At 38.5% G+C, this 19,064-nt stretch overlaps 1 protein-coding gene across 1 annotated transcript; it reads left to right on the forward strand.

Moving 5' to 3' along the window:
• The first annotated feature begins 1,670 nt into the window (after positions 1-1,670).
• Positions 1,671-17,626, forward strand: ttc33 (tetratricopeptide repeat domain 33). Its single transcript, XM_026173373.2, has 5 exons — positions 1,671-1,950; positions 2,388-2,615; positions 10,308-10,389; positions 13,823-13,954; positions 16,687-17,626. Coding segments are annotated over exons 1-5 (819 nt in total). The 5' UTR covers positions 1,671-1,948; the 3' UTR covers positions 17,062-17,626.
• Positions 17,627-19,064: the final 1,438 nt, after the last annotated feature.

Raw genomic sequence — 19,064 nt, forward strand, 5'->3', positions numbered from 1 at the left:
GTTTTAGATTAATGAATACGATTTCAGTATGATTACTAAGTGAAATGCCTTTTGCCTACATTTGTTTTGTAAATGCCATCACACATGAATAGGCCTCAGGGCTCAGTGAGTAGTAGCAATTACATGCAGCGCGTGGACAATGTCTGTTGGTAAGTGAATACATCCACAATGTCATTTTTGGACATGTTTTAATTTCCTGTACATTCCCTTGAAGTTTGACCTTGTTAAAGGTTTTATGTTTTTAAACCTGAAACAGACTTATGAGCTTTGAATGACATAGATCGGGGAGGTAGATCGCACTTCTGGTAACTTGCAGGCTCACAAAGTAGAGTTGGATATGTCTTTGATTATAAGTGTGATGTATCTCATTATCCATTGCCTCTCCGTGGTCTTAAAGTTTTAAGTTATGCCTGTTTGGCTGCCTTATCATTATCAGTACTGTTTATCAGTTTTATGTCAGTAAAAGTTGGAAATTGTGCCGGTCAGAATTCTTGGTGCTGTTTTTGCGGTTTTGAGGATTAAAATAATCTAATTACACTTTCTTTATGGTTGGTTTATTCATTTTTCTAGGTGCTTTGCATTACCAAAAAGGGAAAAAATTCTAACTGCAAAAACCTAAAAGATCTGATTGTCATCTTTTTATAGACATCAGTAACTACTGCCATCTTTAAAACGATGTCAACAGGATCAAGTTAAATCAAACTTTTAAGATAATTTGGGGGTGGTTCTTATTTGAATTAAAGTATTTGTATGCCCTTGCTGTAAAGTCAGAATATTATCTGACATGTTTATTAGCAAATGTCAGCAATCTGAACTATCTGTTGTATGAGCATTTTACTTTTCAGAGATAATTCAGGAGTGACGATAATTGTGACCAACTTGCATCTTTTGTTCATATCCACATTTGACCTTCATGTCTCACAGACAAAATATATGGATCATGGTAAAGGCACAAACACTATGGTGGGGTTTTGTTTTTGTTTTGTTTTTTTTGGGGGGGGAGGAGTTGCAACCTCTGGTTATAAACTGCTTTTCATGGCTTGCTTGATACATTTTGAAAGAATGTGTGCAAAAAAGTTTTCTTTTCTTTTTGCCTCTGATGGAGCATTGTCCTAGTGGTCTGAGTTCAGCATCCGCTTCATCTGCTTCAAAGAATAATTGTTCTGTTTTTGTTTGGTGTGTAAGGGGACCCAACCAGACTGATCAGTGTAAATCTGAATGGACAGTATTGAATCATTTATATACACAACTGCATAATAAACTGCTAAAATGCACATTTATGTTTGACTTTTGTTTGTTTGTTTGTTTTTACCTGAAACATACTGTGAAGAATATATAGAATATTAAATCTACCACTACCATACTAAGCTTTTCTGTTTACAGCAATAGCATTGGACTTGTATTTTGGAATGTGATCGCAGGCATTGGTAATTTTATTAAAATTTCATATTTGTCGTTTAAATTAAATCTATATTAACCGATTTTGATTTCACGTTGATTTTCGTGCGCTTTAAAAGATTTAAAACACGGTTCTTGTTTCTTTAAAAGACTGTAAACATTCTCACAACTTCCGGGTCATGCTGCATTCACGCGCATTCCACAGAATGGGAGGGGGGTTGGACCGGTTCAAGGCAAAGTTCAAAAAAAAAAAAAAAAAAAGGGGCGTACACATTTCATTCCGAAAAGTTCACCAGTGTTAACGCAAAGTTACACTTTTGTTCCCTCACGTCTGTAGTTTCAATTGGAGATATATACTTACCAAAAGAAACTGCATGAATTGTGCAAAAACGGACTGATTCCCCCCCCGCTCTTCTAATTTTCCAGTATTTACGATGGGATGTTGGCTTTAAACCGATAAGACCTGAACGCAACGTGAAGGTCAACAAATGTGGCTAACGATTAGCTAACTGCAGCTTATCCACTGTTGCTCGTGGAAAGCCGTGGATGAATGTGCGTATGTCCCCACTTTGTTCTAAAATAACGAAGTATAAAAACATACCTTCAAAATTAAAAGAAGTTAATTTTATGTAGGCAAGCCTACTGGCATGTCAAGTTTTAATTGCAAGTTTTAGCTGAGTTGCCCGAATTAACGTTAGCTGGCGTCAGTATGACGAAGTTTAATTTGTTTTTCGAGCGAGTTTTGGGGATGTTATTGCCATAATAAACGTTAAATATCCAAAATAAAATATAAATCTTTCTGCTACGGTATTTTGGAAACTCATTCAGCGGCCATGTATACGAATCTAGATGGCAAAAGCAGGCCAGACTTGCGCTCATAATAATGTACAATTTTGTACTACTCTGTCGTGATTAAAGCTGAAATCGAGCATATATATGATAAGTGACCACCGCCACCACGCGTCGTATCCCGTTTTTTTTTCATATAGGATGGCGTCATTTGGCTGGAAGAGGAAAGTTGGGGAGAAGGTGTCCAAGTCAGCGGTGCAGCAGTTTGAGGCAGAAGCGGAGAAAGCTGTGGATGATGGGCCAAGTCAGGACCCCGAGGTGGATTGGCTGCACGCTATCAAACGACGGCGGGAGATCCTGCTGGAGGACTGTGCTGCCAAGAGCAAGAGACTGGAGGAGGAGGGTGCCCTGTTGGCTGAGCATGGCAGGTGAGAGTGCTTGGCGCAAACACATTCTGACAGGCACACAGAAACTGGGCCAAGTGTCCTCTTTTTTGCGAATCAAAATATGGTCACCCTAACACACAGTACTGTGCAAATGTTTTGATCCACCTCTTATTTTTGTCATTTATTATTTCCTTACCCTTAGCTTGGAAAATTAGGCTACGTTCAAACTGCAGGCGAAAGCGCATCAAATCCGATTTTTTTTTTACCCTATGCGACCCATATCCGATCATGGTATGACAGTGTGAACGGCACAAATTCGATCTGGGTCACTTTCGTATGTGCTACTGAATCCGATACATAAAGGATGTTTTAGAAAGCGACTGCTGTTTGAATGGTCATGTCGCATTAAATCAGTCTTTTACGTCACTGACACAAGACAGACGCCAATTATCAGCGCCAGAGAAGCGTTGTGTGTGACATCTTCTTTTGCGCATGCAGGCTGCTCTGAGCGTTCACACCAATGACTGGTTCACACTAGAGAGCGTTTGCTGTCGCATTTTATTTGTAGTGTGAACAAGTAGCCAAAAAAATCGGATTTGATCAAAAAATCGGAATTGAGCATTAAGACCTGCAGTGTGAACCTAGCCTTAGAAATGGTTGTGGCGATTTATTGAAACGTGCTAACATAAATGGAAATGCATTATATAGGACAGAAACAGTTTGTATCGTTAGTGTAAATATATGGTATGATCGCCTTTATTTTTCAACACAGCCCAGCAAAAACTCCAATCCAGCTCCCTTGATTGCTTTGGAAAATGTGTATTTTCATTTTTGGACTTAACTGTATTTTTATACCGTTTAGGTTTTATAAATATGGAACAGTATGGGCAGTGAGCTATCGGAACCTTTTCTGCAATTCTACAATTCTGAATTGTGCTCCTGAAATTGCATTTCTTTTATATATTAAGATATCTCAGGCATTAAATGTGTAGTTAACCATCTTTACACTGACAGAAAGTGGCGTTTCACTTGTCCGGCCCACTGAAGATCAAAGTGGTCTGTATGTGGCCCTCAATGTAAATTTAGTTTGTCATTTCTGGGCTATGGTGAGGCCAGTCCCTAACTGATAGTGCCCATTGTCACTGACTACCAGTCCACTTCTTGTGTAATCTGGGATACCTCAGTGTGTTGTCTTCATTTTCCTTCCTTAATAATGGCTACTTGAAAGACAGCCTTCTACTGAGACCATTTTTGATGAGACTTCAGTGAACAGTAGATTGATAAACCGAAGGGCCAGATGTTCTGTGTCTGGTTTCTGGTGGAATTTTTTCCAGTTTCTTAAGGAAATTACTTCCAGATACTATTCATCTGCTATATATATATTTTTAAGGCCTGTCTCTTCTTATTTGTCCTCCACTTGTCCACTTTCCTCAAATTCTTTTAAGGACGCACTGCACACCATACCAAGATATAGAAGGTTAATAGCTCTTTAGAAATCAACCTTGTTGGAACAAAAATATTATTTTATACGTGTCAGTCTGTGTTATTTTTGGCACTTTTCATAGATTCAGACAAAGAAACGGAAACAAATTGTGTTTTTTGTTACAAGCTGCCAGTAACAAAGTTTCTAAAGATACAATTTAAAATTGGTTCTTGGCTAAGTTGTCTGTTATATGTAGACAAAACACACTGGTTAATCCCTTTAGTTAGGTGCCTTTTGAGTGTGTGAATGATTTGTACTTCAGTGTTAAAAGGTTTGAGAAACAAAAAAATCATTCCTCTGAAAATAATCAGGTACAAGGACTGGACTGAAAATTAGTGAAAAAGCTGCCAATGTCCAGAGAAAAACTTTGAAAGACCATCAGAAAGACGGGACAACTATTTTTCAAGACCACTTTAAAAAATTACAAGAAAGCCTGATTTGGAAGCAAATAATAAAGAAATGAGGGGTGGCTCAAGTCTTTTGCACAGCACTGCAATTCAATAAAGCTGTAGTTGTTAATGAAATCAGACAATAGAAATCCAATATTTGTGCAGCTGTTGCCTTGGCAAAAACAGCCAGTGGTGAAAAAAAGGCTGTATACATAAGCCGCGTTCTTTCAAAGTAATTTTCCACACTGTGTGCCAAGTAGGATTACAGCATGAAACATATTTGTATTCTGTGGTAATAATGGCATCCTGTCAGTGTGCTGCTAGATTCCCTTGTGAAAAGTTCTGGGAGAACTGTCAGTTTCAACATTTTTCCCTCCTCAGCTTTGCTGTTAGTAAGAGTAAAGTTACTTCAGATCCTCTCCAGAGGAGGGCAGCATTGTACAGACAATAAAGACATATCGATCACAGTTTAGATATTTCTGTTGGCTTTCTAGTAAAGATTTACATTAAAAACATATTAAATCCAAGGAGACGTGTAACTTAGAAAGGCATCTAAGGTTGAGGTTTTCCTTGTATTTAATTTAATGGCTTTTCTGTGAAAGGTCTAGCACATGTTTCAGAAGTCAAAGAGCATTTGTTCTTCTCAGATCATCTGGTCAGATTATCTCTATTTAATATTGGAGGGGAAAATAAAAACACAGCCGCATTATTTAAGCTTTTCAAACAGAGCAGGGATTTAAAGGTTTAAATCTACTCAAAGCTCTACTGTCAGAGTTCCCGAAGTAAACTTTAGAACTAACGTTAGACTGACTAATAACAAGCAATGTGGTCAGTTTAAGAGAGCTTTTTATTTTATTTTAAATGGATACTCACCATTTCAACTCAAATTTTTTTCTTTTTAAATAGATACAGATATTACAAAAAAATAAGCCTCTTTCAGAAGCTGTTTTTATGTTTGTTTTGTGATAATTTAACCTCTTTAACCAAATAACAATCACATTGTGAAAGCTTCCTAGTCCAGAAGACGTAATGCTGTTGTCCACAGTGACTGCCTGTAATTATATTTGTGAGAAGAAAGTGGATTTTACTGAGGAAATTATGTCTTACTGCTCCATAATTGCAGTTCAGTGGTTTGAAATGGTGTCTGGTCGAGGATGTCAGCCATGTCTTTTTTTTCTTTTCCCTCTAATAACATTGATCTGTGATGTCAGCCTGATATTACAAAGGTTTAGATGTTTGTGATGTAATTGAACAGCTCCTATAGTACCCACTTGTTCTGTGAGCAGAATAGTAGGGGGGTTATGTTTTGCCTGTTTTTCTACAATTATGTCTTTATGTTAACATCTATTTGCTACCTAAAGGTTTTACTGTCCACAGTTAATATTTATATTTGCCACAAATGTATTTTGTTTTGATATTTATCTAATTTTATTTCCTGTTGCTAAATATCCATATATGATTAAGATGCTTTAAGTGGATTCCCTCCCATAGCTGCCTTAAAACACTTCTTTACCATCATCATTACCATCACTACATCAGAGCTTATTAACTGAACTGATATAAAATTAACAGCTTTGCAGTGTAAATATCAAAATTGCTCTATTGTGATACTATGGTGCATAATGTGTTGCCATACTTCAGCGATGGCTCAGTCACACACAGAGTAACAAATAAAGTGGCAGACAAATAATTACCATCTGCTGTATAAATGCAGTCAGATTGCCATCATGTTGGAATTAATTAGAGTCCATGTGCGCCGATGAGGGCAGCACCTTATCTGGAGTACAACTCTTTGCAGTAGGGGAGTCGATCCAACTGGTTGCATTTTGGCTCTATTCTTATATAAAAGCAAGGTTGCCATTCTGCAGCAACTACATTTCTATTTTGGAGCAATTTCTAAATATTTGTTAACTCCATAAATAGTTAATATGAATTTGTTTTTAATGTGAATTGTAAAAATTGATGGTAACAGATTTGCAGTTTTTCCTGGTTTATGTCAGTTAATTGCTGCTTTATCACAAATCGGTTGCATATTATTGCCAACTTGATCTCATTCTGTCACAAACTGACCGCAGCTTCCATCTTATTGCTTTTTTATCATCATGTTGATGCAGCAAGTAACTGCCAGTGATCGCAGACCTGATTAATGCTTTTGAAACAACCATTTCAAATCCAACTCAGCTGCAAGTTCTTTGCACACGCTCAGATTAATTTTGGGAAACACCATGGATTTCCCTAGTGTTACTGAAACATTAGTTAATTTAAGAGTAATATAAACTTCCCACTAACACACTAAATGTCATGCTTACCAAAGAGTTTTCTGTAATTTGGGCTGTTGTTGCCATCTTTAGGAGATTAGCTGCCTCGTCGTTGTTGTATATGTATGACTGGGCTCACTGACACATTTATTCACAAACTGCATATGTGTTTAAAAAAAACGAAATGTCTGCCTCACAGTGAAACAATCATCATTTCAAGGAGGTTGCATAACAAACAAAACGTGACGTTTAAAGGCGTTTATAAGGTAAAATATAAGGTAATAGCTCATCTTAGGTATGTCTATTATTTTTTTATTTTTAAATTTTGTCCAGCAAGTTGTGTTTTCTCAAAAGCAGAGAATGCCAAATATGATATTTGAAATCTCTTTGAAATGGTCAACATGTTATTGTGTAGTAAGGATTAGAGATGGCACGATACCACTTTTTCATGTCCGATACCGATATAATAAATTTGGATATCTGCCGATACCGATATGAATCCGATATAGTGTTTTTTTAATCAATAAAACTGTTTTTTTTTTTAATATCTTGCTGCATTTTGTATAAGTTTATACTCAAGTTTAAATAATTAACAACACTAAAGCTATTCTGTTATACCTGTACAGTTACCAGCCATCAGCTACGCAGAAAATGATCCTGGTGTAGAAAGTAATATTAAATAAATTCTAACAACAGCTTATCAAGGTTAAACGTGCTGCTGTTGTTCAGCCGCTGGTTTCCTCTTTCTGGTGAGAAGTGGGCCAAAAACAAAGAAGAGAGACGGACTCCGACAGAAAAGCCGATCAGCTGATCATTAAGCAGTTTCAGGATTGAAGTAGCAGCAAGAGAGAGAGAGAGAGAGAGAGAAGAGGCAGTCGCTCCATATATCTGTTGTTAAGCTTAACGTGGGAATGCTTTACAAACATTCAGAGATGAACTTACACACTTGCTTTACTTCTCTCTGGGAAAACTTCCTCGGAGATGAAATGCTGGTTTGGTAGCAAGGCTACAAATACACACAGCCGCTTTATCACGTGATGCATACTGCTGCGACGTGCTACGGTTATGAGCCGAGTTACGCCATGTAGCAAGTTTTGTGAGGTGCTTTTTTGATATTTAATGGATCAGATTACATTTTTTTTCTCGCCGATATCCGATCCAGTAATTTGGGTCAGTATCGGACCAATACCGATAGGTAATATCGGATCGGTCCATCTCTAGTAAGGATATGAGGGTTTCTTATGATAGGAGCATACTGGGATTTTCTCCTTTTTTGGACAGTAGCGTGTTAAATGATGATCCATCCTCTACTGTATTTCATAATTTTCCACTCTTTCTTTAAACTAATAACAAGTAAGCACTTAAATCATTCAAACGGTATTAGGCTATGAGCAGAGGCATTATAAGAGAGACATAAACCACTAAAGGAAACGTTTAAGATAAGATAACCTTTATTAGCCCCACACGTGGGAAATTTGTTTTGTCACAGCAGGAAGTGGACAGTGCAAAAGTTATGACGCAAAAATTAGAATACAATAAGAATAAATACAGTACACAGCTGTACAGAATAGAATAAAATAATATACTATATACAGTAGAATAAAATAGAATAAAAATATACAATAAGATAAAAATAGAATACGAATGCTATATACAACTGAGTAAAAATACAACGATGCCAGAAAAGATTATTGCACTTAGTGTTATTGCACATGTGTGGATGTGTGTGTTTGTTCAGTTAAAGTCTTTGTTGTGGAGTCTGACAGCAGTGGGGAGGAAAGACCTGCGAAATCTCTCCGTCCCACACCGTGGGTGCCGCAGTCTCCCACTGAAGGAGCTGCTCAGTGCTGTCACAGTCTGCTGCATGGGGTGGGAGACGTTGTCCAACAGGGATGACAGCTTAGCCGCCATTAGCCGTTTGTTTTAATCCGTGGAAGAGTTTTGCAACAGTAAAATCAGAGGAATATAACTTCCACTGGAAAAGAGTTGGCAAACTGTTTAAGTGTGTTTTTTAAAGATAGATTTGAAAAATGATTCTGTGCATGCAGTTTTTATATTAATTTATATTACGTTTCAAAATAGCTGCCCAAATAATGGACTTTCTTAAAATTGATACTAGTTACTGTCCCGTCTCTCTAACCCATCTTTGACTGATAAACAGTTATGATGCCACTAGAAGAGCCATTTTTAGCTTGCAGGCCTCACATGGTTTATAGCTCATTGCTTAATTTCCTCATATGATTTTGCAGTATTCTTTACTTCTTGTAATGGAAAGATTTCCACACTCCTTTAGTTCCATTTCCTCACTGTTCTCTCTGCCTTTTGAATGGCAGTGGCATGTTTTCTGACTGCAGTCTGAACTTTGTAGGTGATGACCACTAGTTGTCTCATTGTGTGATTTGAATTGCTTTTGATTTTCTCAGGATATCCATCTCCATAAAGCTATAAAAGGTGTCGATTTGACATACCCGGGACGTCACCTCTTGTCTTTATCTTGATCAGGAAAACAGTGTTGTGTCAATATTGACCAGAGGAAGAGAGTTCCTAGAATCGCCTGGAGTGTATGCATATGTGGTGAAATACCTGAAGACTTGTGAATCCTGGTATACAAATCTATGCAAAGCAGTTAACTATAGTGGTGACAGCTGCTTGGAGTGAGGTTCTAGAGAAGCTTAATGTGACTTCGTGCAAATTCTGCTATCGTTCTGCTTTAATGTCTGGGAAGGAACTAGTAGACAACGTAATTAGCTCATGCTAAGAAACCACCAAGGGAGGTTTTGGTTTACCGTTTGTCTCTTCACTTCAGCCAACCTTTTTCTGTTTATGTAACCTGCTGCAGCCTGTGTGCACTCTCTGCTGCCGGAAGTGGGCAGATGTTGTGGCGTACACATGCAGCTTTATAGTTTTAAGAAATTCTTTGTTCTTTTTTCCCCACTTTTTCCTATTATAAAGATGATAAATGTATTTTAGGTTTCTTTGTTTTTTAACTGGCAAGACAAAAAAAGCACAAAACCAACCATGTGGTTATGGTTGTAGTAAACAAATGAAACATGATACAGCCATGTTAGTAATAGTCTGGTTTTCTAATCTTTTAGGGAGTTGCCTGAAAGAATAGAAAAGTAGGGCAGAGGCAGCTTTCAAATTAGGTGGCATTTCTACAGCACGCAACAATAGAAATAATTAGGGGAAAGTGCTTTTATGATGTCCACAAGCATGTGGACCCATGTTAGTTTGCATAACATATCAAATCTCTGGGTGGAGATGGTGAAACTGGGTGTCTCATTTCACTGCATTATATTATTTACTGTTTGAGTTGATTGCGCTTCAGTGCTGCATTACCTGCAGAATTTAACCTCAGCAAAGTTCATCATGAACCTGTGTTTAACTTGGTGCTGTGAGCCACGTCTGGATGTTTGGTTTTGTGTAGGTTGGCAATGTTTAGATTGGCTTTGTGTAAATTCACAGTGAACACAGCAAGCATTCATGGTTCATAAATGCATGACTATTAAGAAGTGAATGTGCTTTACCTTTACGACTCTGATTATAGATACCTGAATCCCACTTTTCTCAGTTGGATTTGAACCACAGTGTGTGTTTTCTTCAGGCACTGGGAAGCCATCAAGAAGTGGGATGAGGCCATTCAGTTGACTCCAGACAACCCACTACTGTATGAAATGAAGTCCCAGGTATATCATTAATTATATTCTCTAACAGACATATTTTCTCAACAAACAGTGGTGGAAATAATTAGTTGATCCTCTACTGAAGTTTGTTCACATCTTTGTAAGTGAGCAATCTCAAATTTTATGATAGCAAGTAAACAAGATCTTGCCTCATGAGGTGATGATGATCATGAGAAAAGTTTTGGATCACCCTAAAACTGCATGAAAGGAGCTGGTTAATGATCTGAAGACAGTTGGGACCACAGTCACCAACTGGTACCACTGGTAACGTCCTAGCAGACCAACAGACCCGTTGTGTTTGGAGGAAGAAAAATGCTGATTATGAGCCAAAGAGCAACATCCCTACAGGCAAGCACGGAGGTAAAAACAATTTGTTTTGGGACTGTTTTTCTGCAAAGGGCAACTACAGGGCGACTTTATGTAACGGGAGAGGCCAATGCACAGTCAGATCTTGGATGAAAACCTTCTTCCCTCAGCCAGAACACTGAAGATGGGTCGCAGATGCATCTTCCAGCATGTCAATGAGCTAAAACAAACCACCAAGGCAACAATGGAGTGGCTAAAGAAGAAGCACATTAGGCCATGGAGTGGCCTAGCCAGTCTCCAGACCTCAGTCTGATAGAAAGTATGTGAAGGGAGCCAAAGCTTTAAGTTGCCAAACTGTAGCCAAGAAACCTAAAGGATTTAGAGAGTTTCTGTAAAGAGCAGTGGGCCAAAATCCTTCCTGAGATGTGTGAAACCTGGTGACCAGCTAGAAGAAATGTCTTACTGCTGTGCTTGCCAACAAGGGTTTTTCCACCAAGTGCTTACTCAAGTTTTGCTTAGTGATCAAATAATAGATTTTTAAAATTCATTCTTATCAGTAGCAGCCCTGAAGAAATGTGATCTTAGTGCCATTTTAATGATAATTTATTTTCACTTCCATTGAAATTGCATTTGAAAGGGATCACGGTTCCAGTATGTATGGCTTGGATCTGACATGAGTGCAGTATCATATTTCATTTGTGAGAAAATGTACTTTAAAAAGCATATGTGGTTAACATTGTCTTTAACCACATGGTTGAAACAGCCACCCCATTTTGTTCTGCTGTTTCCTGATACACTGTAGAATTTTTGTGAGATGCGAAACCTCAAAACTTTAAAAGATGCTGTTTTACACTTGGAGTTTTGTATTCAGTTATGCCAGTAAACCAGGTTGCAACGTCAGAGCTGAAAACAAAACTAGTGCAGAATTACCAAAAACTGCAGTAACTGCGTGAGGCTAGCTCCACAAGTGGGTCAGTTCTTGTAGAACGTTACAGTTTAATGCCCAGCTCAGCAGCAGAAGTAAATATGCGCAGTTAACATTAGCTTTCATAATATAATCCATAGCCAATATTTTTCAAGCAACTGATTCAGTTAATTGCATATCACAATGGGCATGTCAGGCATTACCTATCTTACCTACCTTAATCTGACTCATTAAACTAGCTCCTTCAGTGTTGCCAGTGTAGCATTTAAATTCTATTATTAACACCTAGCTTAACACTGCACCTTCTGGTCCAGTTCTGCCTTTTAAAAAATTCACCAAATGCTAATCTTGAGACTTTAAGCAATAGTCCACAAACATCAATCTTTTATAATCAGTCCATGGAATCCATAGTTAAAATTTTCTTGTTTAGTCGCATAAAATTTCAAAAAATATATTTTTTGTGATATCATGGTGTTTATCAGCAATGATAAATTAATGAAAGCTGCCGGTGGCCATGGCTACATAGACCATTTTTCCCGCTTCCACTTTGATATTAACATCTGTTGCTTATTTTCAGTACCATGTAAATAATCTTTAATCTTTTTTTTTTTTAACTTTTCTCAACTTTCTTTTCCTCTTTGTTTTTATAGTTACTCTTCCTTTAGGTATTTTGGCTGCGCCTCAGTTCTCCTTTTCTTGTTACACAAGAAAAGTAAAGAAGTCGTGGGTGTAGTCTCACAAACTCCATTATTTCCTCCATTATTTCCATAGTCATTCACATCTCACAGAGTACTCCAAGCCTAATATAATATCATCCATTATAAGAAATTTGAGAAGGAAATCGTTAGAGAAGCATTTATTAGGGTATTGGGAAAACACCGCAGCATGATTTTTTTTTTCCTCATTCCAGGAATGACATGAGCTATAGCATAAATTCAAACTGGCCTTATACCATTTCTACTTGGATTGAGCTTCAGTGTGTTTGGACACACATGTACACCCACTTCACCTATTAGTATCCATTAGCACTGCTGATGTTGTTCACAGTCGTTAGACTGAAAATGGGCTGGTTCTCATCAAATGCCTATTACTGGCCCAGATGACGAGTTTGGTTACAGTGACTCTGCTGGCCTTTTACTTCCTCTCATCACTTTCTTCCTGTTTAATTTAATCTGTGCCACTTGTGTCCTGCCACTTGTATATCTGTGTGGCTGAAATCAGTCCAGTTTGTAAACCTTTTACTCCGTCTTACTGGCTATAAATTAATGATTCCAACCTATGGTGGATCCTGTTGATAATGAGATGTCTTCAAAATGTTATGGCTTTGAAGGCATTTTGGTTTGCGGTGTTCTGACAGAGACATTGTAGGTATTCCTGGCGTATCAGTGGGTATCAAGCTATGGTATTAAAGCAGTCTTTAGACTTCAACATGTTGTGTTGGTGCATCTTGCTGTACACTGGTGCTATTCTCACGTCTAAGTCTCATGTTGAAATGTGATTGAAAAAGGAGGAAGTAAAAGTAAACCTGTGTCCAGCAATAGCAAGAGCATAAATGTCCTAACAACAATACTCAGTTTAGCTTTATTTTTGTCAGCATCGCTTTGCTCTGCATATATATAAAAAAATTGTAAAAGACAATAATGCTATTTTTAACGGCATTACCAGCGAAAGAGAACCTCTTCAAAAATAGTTTTTGTTTATTATGCAAATACATGCACAAAGTTGTCAGGTCTTGACTTCAGGCATGACAAAAGCAAAATCAAAAAGGGCCAGCGTCTGAATAATAGATGACTTTATAATACAAGGTTAAAGACGTTAACAACTTCAGTTTTACACTGTTAAATGCGATCACAGAAAATGTCAGTGATTTAGAGAGAAATCTTGTGACCGTGAAGGTGCTCTACACTGTACTGCAGGACCAGTGGTTCAGTGAGTCACCACAAATCAGTCTGCAGGGACGGAGATATCAATTATTTACTTTTAATATGGTAACTGACCAGTATCAAGCTGAAAATAAAATGGTGTGATATATGAAAAGATATAAAGCAACAATAAATAAATAAATAGTCACACTACAAAATGTAAGCAAAGACAGTTTAAAGCCTGTGTACTTTCTGATCTCGATGATCTTTTTTTCTCTCTTTGATTTTGTTGCTGTTTTGTTTATGGCATGCGTGCATCATCTTTAACCTTCTTTGTTGTCAGGTGCTGACCATTCTGCAGGAAATCTTTCCAGCTGTGAAGGCAGCAGAGATGGCAGTGAAGTTCCGGCCATTGTGGTGGAAGGGCTGGCAGACCTTGGGTCGGGCTCAGCTCAACTTGGGAGAGGTGGACCTAGTGAGTGTATCTGGCAATGCATTAAAAACGTCCTGTGAAGGCAGGGCTGCAAGAAAATGCAAATAATAAATGGTATTTTTAAGTCACAACTACTGCAGACTGACCTCCTTAACTGCTTATCCAATTCAGAGTCACGGTGGGGCTGGAGTCTCTCCCAGCTTTGATTGGACGAGAGCCAGAGCACACCCTCAACGGTTCACTAGTCTATCACAGGGCTAACACAGAAAGACAGACAATCATTCAGGCTAATATTTGCAGTTTTATTAGGTTAGTTTCGCCCAACCGAATAACCTTATCTTTGGACTGTGAGAGGAAGCCAGAGTACCTGGAAAGAACAGGTGCAAAGAGACGACTAACATGCAAATTCGCATGGAAAGGCCTCATGCTTTTGTCAGATCCCACCACACAACTGTGATACCTTGTGATACTTCTCTGCTGCCACTCTAGGCATTCTACCCTGGCGTTCTAGGCTATTTAAAAGTAGAAGGATAGTCCGAGCCTTCAGCTTTCAGGCCCCTGCTTCTGAGGAACCAGCTCCCAGTTTGGATTCAGGAGACAGACAAGACACCCTCTCTACTTTTAAGATTAGGATTAAAACGTTCCTTTTTGATAAAGTTTACAGTTAGGGCTGGATTAGGTGACCCTTAATCCACATTTAGTTATGCTGTAGTTGTGCTGTATCAGTAGTGTTGCATAACAGTTGATGGCTTTTTTTTTTCTTAGGCAGTCGCTAATGGTCTTTACTGGAAGGATTAATTTATGCATTTGATTTTGCAATAAACTATGCCTGTTTATGTAGATACTTGTAAGTCAGTTGTCTCGAATTTGGAGCGCCGTTAAGATGGATGACTTACTGTGTTTACTATTACTTTTTTTGTGAACTCTGTGAGACAAAGCAACTCTATGAAAGCACACCCAGGTGCCTGGGGCTTGGACGATTGCTTAAATTGCCCCAGAACACGCCGGGACCTGTGGGTGTTCGAAACTCGCAGTTCTGCTGCTCGGCCCTTTTCAAGCCAAACAAACAGGGGTGAACTCAGAACGCCTTCAGCTAATGTTGCTCCTACACGCCCCAGAGCGGGAAACCTGTCCTATGGTACCAACAACAACAATAGGAAGTGTTGAAAGTTACAGCTAAAACTAAACCAAATATAGACACACCTCCCTCTGTAATGAAGCTTTTGGGATGGAAAAGAAAAATACGGCACATCTATTTTTAGCTTGACTTGTTCAGTCGAGTTTCAAAGCTTTGTATGCACCAACATGTTTGAGTAGCACATGTTTGTGCAAATGTGAACACAGTGATTTCCATGTTTCCTTTCCATGGCTCTGCTCTAGTCCTTCCCTTCTTTAATTATTATCCCCTGCAATCCAATTCAAGAAAAATGCATAGTCTCCATGTATGATTTGCGTTTTAGCATAAAGTTTGTTTGGCCATGAGTTTTATAGAAAAGAGTGATGATTTTTTTTCCTGCAGTAGCAGTTGAAGGATTACTTTCATTTATAAAGGTTGATTTGGCTCTAGTTGATTCAAGATTATACTTGATGTGTTGTTTTAGGCACAGACGGTTGCACTTTTTTCAGAAATCTTATTATGATTAACCTGTCATCATCTTTGACAGCGCATGTTATTTATGTTACAGGTGAGGAATGTTAACATCAAGTAGTTTTGATAGATTCCCATCAGGAGATTAATGCAGGCTAGCAATTCAAGCATGAAAAGCAATCTCCAGATTACAGAAAACACCATTTATCTTATCCTTTAAAGAATTGTGTTTTAATGAACAAGTAACAGATTTTCTTTTTTCTAATTTTTACTTTTATGGGAAAATGGGAGGTCAGACAGGAGTCTCCGTGGACTATGACATTGTCAGGCAATAATGTGAGAGTAGGCAGCAGGTGGTAGAGAGCCTGGAGACGTGGAGTTATGCACTGGTGAGAAGAGGAATGCAAGGAGAGATAGATGTGACAGTTAAGCACCTAAGTACCTGGGGCCAACCGACAGTGCACAAGAGAGGTGAAGAAGAGTAGAGGCAAGGTGGTGTGGGTGGAGACGAGTGTGACAGAAGTTTACAAGATGATTGTAAACCTTCCCATTTGCTATGATGTATACTGTGCGGGGACACTGGCACTGACAGAGATCAGGATTGGTACAGATCAGGATGGACAAGATTAGAAATGGGTATATCAGAGGGACTGCTAAAACAGAGCTGTTTGGAGACAAAGTTAGAGAGCCAAGGGTGAGATGGTTCAGACATGTGCAGACAGCAGATATTGGGTATACAGGACAAAGGATGTTGAAAAGAGGAAGACCACGGAGAAGAATCATGGAATTAGTGAAGGAGGACATGCAGAAGGTTGGTGTGACAGAAGAAGATGCTAGAGATTGATTGGAGGTAGATTATCTGCTGTGGCGACCCCTTAAAGAGAGCAACAAGAAGAAGAAGAAACCAGGCAGCATATTTCAGGAGTGATGTGTGGTCACATAGATAATTATAGACCATGAATCTTTCTGTTCAGTATAACTATTAACATTCAAACTAATGTGCGAACCCATCCCACAGTCATATAAAAGTTATTGAGCTCCTTTTAATGGAACGATCAATCTGTCCACAATGAAGCTTGTGGTCGTGCTCATTACAACGCTGATGCTGCAATCACCTGCAGCATTTAGGACAGTAGTCTGAAATCTTGTATATGTCCCTAAGCGCATGTCATTACTGTCCCTCTAGGCTGTGAGGTCATTCCAGATTGCCATCCACCAGTGCCCATCAGAGCGCACCCTGTGGCAGGAAGACCTTACCTGGGCTTGGAGGTTACAGAAGCAGCAAACAGCAACCAAGGAGAAGATTCGACAAGAGGAGGAGACTAAAAAAGAGATCCTTAATGCCCCTGAGCTCAATCAGGACTATGATTTTGAGTCTGACGAAGTGCTAGCTGCTTGTGTGGCCGTCGCTGAGCGACAGACACGGTATGAGGAGCTAAAGAGGACCGCTGTAATCATAGATGCTGAGGGGAATGTAAAAAATGTACTCACAGGGGAGGAGGGATCAGAGAACTCAGCCACACCATCAAAGGAAGAGTTTGTCAAAGCAAGAGGACTTTGAAGAGAATATAAATGACTTTCAAGGTTCCGCTTTTGTTTTTGTCTTTTTTGTACATATCAACATTCACAAGAATTGTGAATGTTGATATGTACAAATTAAGACAGTTGAGTTTTACCCATGTGTGTCTGAATCCCATTCATGTAAATAGTAGTAAATGTGCATGTGATAATTAAGTTGTAACATAATGTGGTTTCAGACAACAGTAAAAACAGGCTGAGGGTCAGATTTCAATCTGTGAAGGTCCGTTCATTAATTACTGAGGATTCATCCTGATATTTGTAGAAATATTAACTTTATTTGCTTCTAGTTGTGTTTCAAAATAATGTGGACACGTAAATTGAGAGACTTTAACTTCCCTGATTTACATGAAAATTACAACATTTGCTTGTTAAAATCTACAGCCACAATCTTTATGTGCGATTGTAAAGTACAGAGAAAATTCACGAGACTTGTGGTTACATTTTACTCTTGTGAATATGATTGTTTGTGAAATAGGATGTGGATTAAAACACGATTTATGCTCAGCAAATTGTCAGTGAGTAAATAAACAATGAAAAAAATGTCATAGTTGTGTTTCCTGCAGTTTACTTTCACCGGAGAAGAAGAATTGACTTGTGCAGACGTTTATTATGTACACTACTAGTGAAAGATTTGGACACACCTTCTCATTTAATGGTTCTTCTTTATTTTTACTGCTTTCTACATTGTAGATACATACTGAAGACATCAATTATATAAAGCAAGATATATGGAATTATGTAGCAAAGAAAAAAACAATAACTCAAAATAAAAACTCTGTTTTATGTTTTATATTTTACATTCCTCAAAGTAGCCACCCTTTGTTTCTTCCTGTTAAAAGGGAGTTTTTCCTTCCCACTGTCGCCAAAGTGCTTGCTCATAGGCGGTCATATGATTGTTGGGTTTTTCTCTGTATGTATTATTGTACGATCTACTGTACAATATAAATATATATAAGCAGACACATCTCTACATCAACTGTTCAGAGGAGAATCGAGACTTTATGGTCAAATAGCTGCTAAGGAAAAGCAGCAAGCAGAAGAGATTTGTTTAGGAGTAAGAAACACAAGGAATGGACATTAGACCAGTGGAAATCTGCGCTTTGGTCTGATGAGTCCAAATTTGAGATCTTTGGTTTCAACCACTTGTCTTTGTGCAATGCAGAAAAGGTGAACGGATGGTCTCTATAGGCATGGTTTCCACCACAAAGCATGGAGGAGCAGCTGTGGTGCTGTGGGGGTACTTTGCTGGTGACACTGATGGGGATAATAAACCAGCATGGCTCCCACAGCCATCCCATCCAGTATGCATTTAGTTGGACCATCATTTATCTTTCTAACAAGACATTGACTCCAAACATATCTCCAGTCTGTGTAAGGGTTATTTGACCAAGAAGGAGCGTCAATGGAGTGCTGCTACAGATGGTCTGGCCTCCACAGTCACCTGACCTAAACCAAGTCGAGATGGTTTGGGATGAGATGGACAGGTGACGGGAGTGAAGTGAGAGGGACAGACAGACAGAGGATAAATTAATACATATAGTATATGTATTAAGAGGATTAGGCTTTAACCCTAATCCTGAATTGCGGCTGGTGAGTTGCTGACCCTATTGTAAGTGAACCATTTTCTTTATGTGATACCACAGGATCCCAGCATGCTAAAGTCAGGATTCTCACTTGTTCATTTCAAAAAATGTTTGTTTAGGGAGTTTTTAGTTTTTGTTTTTTGGTGTTTTTGATTAACTTGTTTATTTGAAGCTATTACAAGCTTAATCTCTTGAACTATTATCCCGATTATCTCTGGTAATTGTTTTTTACATTTTTTTTTTTAGTTTTCAATTTATTTTTCCTCAGTATTTGTAAGTCATCAAGGACTCATCAAGGCCCCAAACCATGACTCTCCCTCTGCCATGCTTCCATGCAAACACACTGCTTCCATCAGTGTCTTGGAAGTATTAGAACCCCAGCTCTTTCAGTCAGTTTCTT

Source organism: Astatotilapia calliptera, chromosome 7 (assembly GCF_964374335.1).
Source record: "Astatotilapia calliptera chromosome 7, fAstCal68.1, whole genome shotgun sequence".
NCBI lineage: Eukaryota > Metazoa > Chordata > Actinopteri > Cichliformes > Cichlidae > Astatotilapia > Astatotilapia calliptera.

What these genes read in the sequence shown, in the direction of transcription:
- ttc33 (XM_026173373.2), top strand. An exon ending in TGTATGAAATGAAGTCCCAG is followed by an intron (nt 10,390 to 13,822) that starts GTATATCATTAA and finishes CTTTGTTGTCAG; the next exon opens with GTGCTGACCATTCTGCAGGA. An exon ending in ACTTGGGAGAGGTGGACCTA is followed by an intron (nt 13,955 to 16,686) that starts GTGAGTGTATCT and finishes CTGTCCCTCTAG; the next exon opens with GCTGTGAGGTCATTCCAGAT.